General features: G+C 34.0%; 1 protein-coding gene and 1 pseudogene across 3 annotated transcripts; one reads left to right on the forward strand and one right to left on the reverse strand.

Moving 5' to 3' along the window:
• Positions 1 to 1,405: 1,405 nt before the first annotated feature.
• Positions 1,406 to 4,608, reverse strand: LOC124830988 (putative receptor-like protein kinase At5g24010 pseudogene; annotated as a pseudogene).
• A 1,872-nt stretch (positions 4,609 to 6,480) lies between these two features.
• On the forward strand, positions 6,481 to 8,775 carry LOC124830990 (RNA-binding protein-like RNA recognition motif protein). Of its 3 annotated transcripts, XM_088112129.1 has the most exons (6): positions 6,499 to 6,638; positions 6,933 to 7,053; positions 7,421 to 7,484; positions 7,971 to 8,038; positions 8,144 to 8,270; positions 8,345 to 8,775. In XM_088112129.1, exons 3-6 carry the CDS (start codon positions 7,482 to 7,484, stop codon positions 8,618 to 8,620), a joined length of 474 nt encoding a protein of 157 aa, XP_087968255.1. In that variant the 5' UTR covers positions 6,499 to 6,638; positions 6,933 to 7,053; positions 7,421 to 7,481; the 3' UTR covers positions 8,621 to 8,775. The 3 variants fall into 3 exon arrangements, with proteins under 3 accessions (XP_047160832.1, XP_087968255.1, XP_087968256.1); XM_047304876.2 differs by lacking the exon at positions 6,933 to 7,053 and having other exon boundaries at positions 6,481 to 6,638; XM_088112130.1 differs by lacking the exons at positions 6,933 to 7,053; positions 7,421 to 7,484 and having other exon boundaries at positions 6,502 to 6,638.
• Positions 8,776 to 9,319: the final 544 nt, after the last annotated feature.

Consider the following 9,319-nt stretch of genomic DNA (forward strand, 5'->3'; position numbering starts at 1 on the left):
TTTCTTCATAGACTTATAGTGACGTGCCCTCTCATTCACAATATCTAATTTGCATGTGTAAGAACACCATAGGTTCCACTAAACAAAGTTGACCACGGCATTAACAAGTGTTTGTTTGATGGTGAAGCTTAGAAAGGAGTGGAGAACAAACTACTATTGCCTCCACATTGCAAAAAACAGCAGATATGCGCACAGTGTGTTTGCCTTTTTGACTGAGAGAGCTCAGAAATCTATACAGAGAATAATCTCTTAAAGGGTGGCAAAGGAAAAATGGTGGAAGCCAATTTTGCTTATGTAGGTGGTCCTACTTGTTTAGGAATCTTATTTTTAATAGGTTGGCCTTTGATTGAGGGTAATAGTAATTCATGTACATTTGTGTGTGTTTGTGTAAATTCTTCTATGCATCATTCCAATCTTATCTGAAAAGATTCTTCTCTTTCTGTAAAGTAGTAGTGGAGTGAGAAGAAAATGAGGGGGCGGGGCAATCACTTCAACAAAATCTAGAATTGAATAAGTATTCTTTGACCCTTTTACCTGAAAAGGAGATTCTACATTTTCTTCAAGTGAAATAGATTGAAGATTGTTGAACGAGTTCGATTGATCTGCCAAATGTGTACATGTTCTTTAGCTGGTAAATATCTTCTCATATATTCGAGAAAAAAGAACGAGATATGACACAATAGCACGTGAAATGCAGATGCAGCTTTGAGGTATAAATTCCTAACAAATATTCCTGTAAGTGTCTGATTGGATGAACCTACAGCATCTGTTAGGAAACAACTTCCTTCAGTTGTGACTTATAACTGATCTGTAAAACACGAGTGGAGTATATTTTCATGATTACTGGCAAAATAGCCTTGAAAACAAGTTTTTTTTTTACAAAGACAATAGAAATTCACTCTATCTCTACAGTATCCTATTAATAGTTACTATAATGTGTCAGTGTCTGTATGATGAATTCCCATTGAATGCTTCTGTAAAAAATATGGCCATTAAGTTTAGCATATGATCTTTGTTACCCTCCTTCTTCTAAATAGATGTTAAATCAGAAGACAAGAAAAGGTGGATTTTCAAGCATTTTCTATGGTTCAAGCTGAAAGTCCTCCTCCATGAGGGAGTGTGTTAGGTTTAAAAACCATTCATGTGCTTATGCATTCTCCTAGTCCGAGGATAAAACAATAACATAAGATTTCCTACCTGTCCTCTTCTTACCTCACAATGGTGAAAGTAATATATAAAGAACATGGTATATTTTGTCTTCTCAAATGAATTCATAATAAAAGAATTTTTTTAAACTATTTTACCTCATGTAACATCATTAAAATCAACTTCATTTGTCAAATAAAAGTTAATAGTAAGAGTAAACTTACAAGCATGCAACTTATACCTAATTCATCTCTTCATAAATATAGAACGGTTACATAACATTAACAGACAAAGTTATACTGTTATAGATACTTTGCATCCCTTCAGTGACAGACATCATGAAAATATAGCTTATGCAGACATAGGTAAGAAACTAGAAATGAGTCTTGCTTATCACTGGCTGCCATATGCGAATGTTAATATTGGTATTGGTGCAGTTTTCTTTAACACAAGAAAAATTATGAAGAAAAGAATTATCAAAGCACAGGTACTCCTCGGTACCTTTATTTCCATGTGAACCTTTCTATACATGATCAAGAGTTGCCTCTATTTGCATGACAATTCTATATCTATCTACCTTCACTCTTCATTAGTTGAGAAAAAACTTCAGTAGCACTTATGTCTGAATAACCATTATCATTATTTTCCTCTCTTCTCATGTTGCTAGAAGGACTCCCAGGAGTTATCGTAGTATTCACATTCACTGTTTCCTGAGCACTGCTATCATCGAATGGCTCCTCTTCTTGGTCACTTTCATGGAGCTGAAGTGCATATTCCAAATTCCACAATACAGTACCCATAGTTGGCCTATCAACACCATATTCAGCCAAACATTTCTCTGCTGTTTCACCAAATTTCTTCAACGAGCTTTGCTTTATGTTCCCAACAAGATGAGGATCAATAATATGTTCCAGCATGCCTTTTTTCTGCCATTCAAGTGCCCATTCGGCTAAGTTCACCTGTTCCCTATCAAGTTGTGGATCAACAGCAGATCTGGCACAAAGAACCTCAAAAAGCACAACCCCAAATGAGTAAACATCTGACTTATCCGTAAGCTGCTGCCGTCGGAAATACTCTGGATCAAGATAACCAAAACTCCCTTTCACACCAGTACTAACATGGGTTTCGTTGAGACAAGGTCCTGATCTTGAGAGACCAAAATCAGCAACCTTGGCAACATAGTTCTCATCCAGCAAAATATTGGTTGATTTGATATCACGGTGTATGATTCCTTGCGCGAAACCTGTGTGTAGATAGTGGAGACCCCTAGCTGCACCAATGCATATCTCAAGCCGCTGCTTCCAAGACAAAGGTGCATGTACTGCTGAACCATATAGATGCTTTTTGAGTGGACCCTTTTCAACATACTCATAGACTAGTATCATCTCTGAATTTTCTTCACAGTATCCAACCAGTGAAACAAGATGGCGATGGCGAATTTTGGATAAGATTGTTATTTCAGTCTGGAATTCAGGAAGTCCTTGTCTTGATCCAGGCATGCCTCTCTTGACAGCAGCCTTCACATTGTCTTTGAGCACTCCTTTGTAAACCATACCAAACCCACCAGATCCTATAATTAGACTCCTATCGAAGTTATTTGTGGCTAATTGTATATCAGCAAAAGGGATTCTCAATCCGAAATAACCATAAGAACCAGGAGAGGGAAAAGCTGTTCCTTCAGACATTCTACTAAGTGAACTCCCCCCAAACACACGTAAAGGAGTCCATCCTACACTTTCCAGTGTTCTTTGTTTTGGTTTCTTCTTCTTCTTCTTCTTCCTGCATTTGAGAGCAAGCACAAAAGCAGACATAACTAAAAGCAAAACAACAACACCACCTGCAATTGAACCCACCAATATCCATAACCTCTTCTTCCCAGGAACAACACGTGAGTCCACAACATTCACCAGCTGCATTATCTCTGCCCCATTCAGAATGGCATTCATCCCCCTAGAACCGCTCAGTTCAGAAGGGCCAACACTTATTCGAATAACACCTGAATCATTAGAATCTGCAACAAAATCCACATAGACCGGAGATGCAAGCACATGGACTGCAAGGGATGACAAATCCAAATCTTTGTATGCAGAATACCCGTTGATATACACGTCAAAATAGAGCAAATTAAGAACAGGACTAACAATATCACAGAAATGCAACCGAATCAAGTGCCGAACACCACCTGGAGCCACTGGAAAATCCCAGGTTATGTTGAACTGTGAACCTATAATGGCGTGATCCTTGTCCATTTCCTGTGCAGTCATGTAAACACTATCTGGCGCGATCTCCCTAGTGGCGCCTCCTTTCTGGAAATTTGGTGTTTGATTACTCACCGCAGGCTTAGCAGCATCCTTAAAAACCAGAAATTCCTCGTCAGGAATCCATGTCCTCCAAAGGGTGTCATTAAAAGGAGTTACTTTCGCACCCCCAACATTAATCCTATGGACAGTTTCCAAAACCTGAGATGAAAGGTTCTTGTACTCTACCACACCAAAAGGACCCACTAACCTTGCTCCATAATCTATAACAAAATCAACAGGAGCAGTGAACACCTCCATAGCATTTACAAAGCCAAAACCTGAATTACCTTCAGGTCTAAACACAATTTCAAGTAAATTTGACTCTATCTTCAGAATAAACTCCTTAAGCAACACACCATTACTTGGCTTGAAATTTCTAAGCACCAAATTACCATCAACCAAGACACTGAAGTTAGCAGCTTTTAGATCAAACCCTTGAGCTTTAAAAGGTGAGAAATGAAAACGAACCAATTGGGTGCCATGCTTTCTCACGTTGAACCTGAATCTTCCTGTGCTGGGGAAAACTCTTGCAGTGTGATACAAAATGGGCAAATCCGGAGGAGGGTTTTGGTTGGTGAGGGAAATGGATTTGTCAGCAGAGAGAAAACTTGAGACTTGGTTGGTGGAATCACCAATGAAGATGCGGTTGAAGAGAGAAGCATTGTTCTGTGATCCACAGCTAAGAAGGTAGTTATCTATGGGAGTGAAAGAGGATGAACAAGGAATGCAAAGGAGAAGAAGAATGAGATGTATAATTAGCTTTTGAGTCTCCATGGAAAAAGGAGGATACGGTCCTCAAGGAATTTGGAGCTCACATGGAAGTAGAAACTGTGAAAGATTTGCAGCAAATGCTTATATAGAAAGTAAAGAGACAATAAATTCACATCAATTTTAGTCACTCATTAAGTCAAGGTGGCTGCCACTACTATTCATTTTCTTAATGGTCGTGTTTAAAAAGCAACATTTGCGAATGTTTCACACAAAATGTGTCGTCTCTGGATGCTGGTTTGGACTAACTGTACTAGATTGAGTAGTTCAGTTTGTTTTGGTTCTGTTCTAGATTTAGTAGGTCCTTTGTGAAGTAATAAAATATAGGAAAAACAGATAAATGGTAACATATTTTATTTGCAATTAAAGATACTAAGATCGTTTGCTATCGTGAAACTGAAATGCAGTTTTTTTATTAGAGTATGAACACCTTTAAAAGTTGAAGAATAGTTTATCTCATACTGAATATAAAACTTCAAATCTTAGAACACATTAATATAACTGCTTATTAACTTCTAGTTGTTCTGCTACTCTACCTAGACTAAAAAAAATGCATGACAGTTTATAGAAAGTCAATATTAATTTTCATGAAAATAAAATTTCAATCCATAAAAAATAAGACAAATTTCTAATTAATATCAAAATAAATATAAACTTTATTGCATAAATCAATTTTATTAAGTTAAATTAAATTTAAAATTCATTTCTGATCACTTTTCAAATTGCCTGTTGTAGGAATAATTTGAGGGTAAACACTGGAAGAAAGATAAATACTAGCACACTATCAAAAAGTTGATGGTGGAAGCTGTTTTAGGCACTTAAATTCTTTATTTCAGATTAAGATATAGATTCTTAGCAGAAAATATGACTTTATTTCATCAAGCAGTTGGATTGAGTAAAAGGCAATGTATGGCTCCTGGTTATAGAAATAATAGTAAGACAGTGGAATTGCACTGAATGTTCATTCAATTACTTTTACTGGTAGGTGGGGTTTGTTTGGTTATAATCTATTTAGCAATCATTAATGGCATAGAGTCTTGTTTGGTTGGCATCTTTAACTGGTTGAAAAGAAAGTTGACAGAAATTTTGATTCCAAGTAATTGTGGTTTGGCTGCCATCCACTACTCTGTCACAGATTAGAGCCAAGAAAAATGCATCACACTTTCAAACCAAAGTGATACAGCTTTTGAATTCTTTATCTCAAGTTTAAATTTTCATTTCTGGTTTCAAAGTAAACTTGTAGCTGAAACTATTACTTTATCTAACAATTAAATAATTCCCTGTATTAAATAAAAGTCTCAAACACTTCTTGATATAAAACAGCTTTTTTTTCATGAACATGATGTCTATAAGAAGAAATTTGTACACCATGATAAAAATGTATTTGATGAAGAATTTAATCAGGATTTAGTTTTAATAAATAACATCAGTGTTTATTTTGGGTTTTAAAAATAAATGCCTCATATATTAATTTAAATGAATAATATGACCATTATTTAAAATAATAGTTAAGAAATTTATGGAATTAGTAAAGTGATCTTAAAGCAATCCACATGTGCATAACATAATGACACATGCATGACGAAATCATAGCTAAGAATTTAAGTGCATAAAAACATGCATGTGCAATTGTACATCCATTAAATGTGCCACTGTATCATCATTTATGATGTATAGTACAAGTAGGGCATTATAATAATTTGTATGATAATTAGTAATAAAATATATAAAAGGATTATCCATTTTCAAGTAGCATATCATTTCATTTACGAGATATATTATCTTCAACGGCAAACATTTTTAATATATAGAATTTATGTTACCATATATCTACAATATTATAATACAAAATAAATCATAACATTAAATGAAAGTTTGAAGAAATATATATTTATTTACAAAATGTAATTATATATATATATATATATAATTTGTAATTTGGTTTTTATTATTATATATTTTTTTATCTCGACTGAGTTTTAATATTTTTTTATAGTCAATTTTTACTAATAACATTTGCAATGTGTTAGTGTCAAAATATTTATTTAGCTTTATTTGTAACTATCTTCGTCATATTTGAAATCCTAAGTGTGTAATATGAAATTTTCTATTGTAGATGGCATTTTCTGAAAAGTGTTTGGGTTTAAAATATTATTTTCTCATTAAATTGTGATGGAGGTGCGGAATAAAATATGGAGTGCAGGAAATAATTACCCAAGAGGAACTGCACTTTGAATCGTGGGTTTGGGCCCATTTCATGAGGACCAGTTCAATGGGAAGGTGAAGAAACGCGACCTTGTTTGCTTCTTTTTCGGTTCTTCTTCTTCTGCAATCTGCATCAGATACAGAGTGAGGGGGTAAAACCCTAATTTGTTGTTTTTTCCATCTGTTCGCCACAATCGACGACCAGAATTTTATTAAACGGTAACCTTCTACCTATCTCTTAATTTTTCTTTAATAATATTCTGTCAGGGGTTAATTATTATTTTAAAATATAGGTAGACGAGATGGGTAATTTGGGGATGATGTAATTGATTGTTAATTGGTAGGCGCAGAAAACAAAATGGTGAATGTATCGTATAGTTAGTCATCCAGAGTAATTTGATTGGGATTCTTTCAAGGTTTTTTTTTTCCTTTTTATTTTAATTTTGAGTGTAATTCTGCTCCTGCAATGAACTTATGAACACGTTTGGAAAATTTGCGAATTTGATTTTGCAGCATGGACGGATTATGCTAAAACTTTTCGTTTTTAGCTTTTGGGTAGTTGAAAATTCCTTTGGAAATATGTGCAACTGGGCCATTTCAGAAGTGCAGAGGGTTGTAACTTGGCAAGTAATTGGTATTTAGGAAAACTTGGGATTCCTTTATCTTATTTATTTTATTTCTTCTTCCAGTCTTGTTAATGCAAAGAGTTTAAGTTATATACATGCATCTAACAAGAATTTAGCTCATTGCTTGGCCATATTTGTAAATAAGATGATGTGGTAAAATGATTAAAAATTCTTTGTACTGATAATGTATATAATTAACTTCAACTTTATTTTGAAATTGCGATTGCAATATAAAATATTGCCTCTTATGTTTGGCTAAGTGATGATTGTGCATCATGGAATTGCATTCAGTGGACTAGATCTTAGTTGATTATGTCAATGACATTTGTGAACTTGCTGTTTTGAGTAACGTTATGCTGGATTGTTCATTTACAGGATGATGTACATTCTATGATTCAGAGTTTTGGTTGAAGTATCACTTGTGTTCTTTGCTGTCATGGTATGTCAATGTGTGTATTTGCTATTTGATTTAATTGTGTAGTTTTATAAATTTTGTTTTTGTGCTCTTCATGGCTGGTTGAGAGGTCTTGCAATGTCTCATTATGGTCTGAGGGGGTTAAGGTTTTGCATTGCTTTTGGCTTGTCAATATTTTTTTGTATTAGTCGAAGCATTACATGTATATCTTTACATGGAGCAAACTCTATCAAATGTAATGTAGGTATGTAGATATTCAATAATTTCTATTAAAATGAAAAAAGTATTACCAAAAAGGGTTTGACAAGATATCCTCCTAAAATAGAGCTCAGAAAGAGCATATCCGATCTCATAGAAACAATACATTCAGGAATAAATTTAAATGTTGTAATTCTTAGAATCCTCTTAACTGATATGAATATATGAAAGTACCTAAAATTATTCATTTGAATTTTGCTATCTTGCATGTCAATTCTATGTAACACTTATTTTATGTATCACTTAATGCAGGATGCGAATATTGATGATAAGAGTGAAAGCAGACTATATATTGGTAACCTTGATCTTAGAATTACAGAGTGAGATTTGCTAACTAGCCACCAAGACTTGACTGTGTTTTTGTTCTGTGTTTCATGCCCATACTGTCATACTTATTCTTTCACTTTCTTTTCAATGCTTTCCAGAGCTGCTTTGCTCAAAATGTTTTCTCCTTATGGAAAGATAATTTCTGAGGACTTCTTATGGCACACACGTGGCCCAAAACGCGGGGAGCCACGCGGCTTTGCTTTCATCCAGTATAGCACAAAAGAGGTAAGTTGATTGCACTCATTACATAAGTCACTTTCTATCAATTTCTGATTTCCATCGTTAAAGTGAGAATGCAGGAAGCCGAATTAGCCAAGGAGAAAATGCATGGGAGGTTTGCCTGTGGCCGGCCGCTGGTTGTTCGTCTTGCCGGCGAGAAGTGCTTGCTGGAAACAGCTGATAAGTCTACAAAAGCAGCAAGTGAAGGGCACAAGATGCTTCTCATTGGTGGTGGGGGTGCCATGGGACAGACAAGTCGTACTGCAAAAATAGCTGCTATAAAAAATAAATTGAAATCCTTAGAGGAGGAGAGTTCTAGGACCAAGAGACAGAAGCAAAGTGACAATATATATTGAGTCAGATTCTGTAAGTATATAATGAAGAGATTATTTCATAAATTTTAAATTCACATAGTTCAGTTTGTTTTTTAGGCCACAAGGCAGATTGTGACTACAGAAACTAATTTTCCATTTGAAATTATCTAAATTGATATTTAACAGGGGATTTTTTCTGGTTGAGGCTCTTAATTTAGAAAAATGAGTCTTTTTTATTTTCTTAGAAAACTATTGAAAAAGGAATTAAATATAAATGATTTTTTTTCATTTTTTAAAAATATATATTTAAAAAAAATTAGGTCTTGCCTTTTAGGGTTTAGGGTTATAACAACTGTGGAATCAATTGAGTTAAACAATTCAATATAATTTCATTTAATTACAATTTCCATGTATATGGTAGCTCTTTAAGTTTTTTTTTTATATAGCATTTAACATGGGAAAGTTAATATGTATAATCAATTCACCTTTTAGTTATAAAGAATAGAAATATTCTTTAAAATATTTGGAATAATATGTATAGTTATTTTTAGTAAAATATTTCATTTTCAACAAAAGTTAGTTTTATGTTTTAATAAAGTAATTTTACCATCAGTTCACATGAAAATTTTATTTAGATATGAAGGCACACTATTTAAATTTATACTTATTTAAAAATTAATAGAAATTTATTATATTCAAAAGAATATTTAACCGGAGATGTTTGTGAGAGGCACCTTAATA

Source organism: Vigna umbellata, chromosome 4 (genome assembly GCF_029865625.1).
Source record: "Vigna umbellata cultivar VRB3 chromosome 4, Vumbellata_1.0, whole genome shotgun sequence".
Classification (NCBI taxonomy): Eukaryota; Viridiplantae; Streptophyta; class Magnoliopsida; order Fabales; family Fabaceae; genus Vigna; species Vigna umbellata.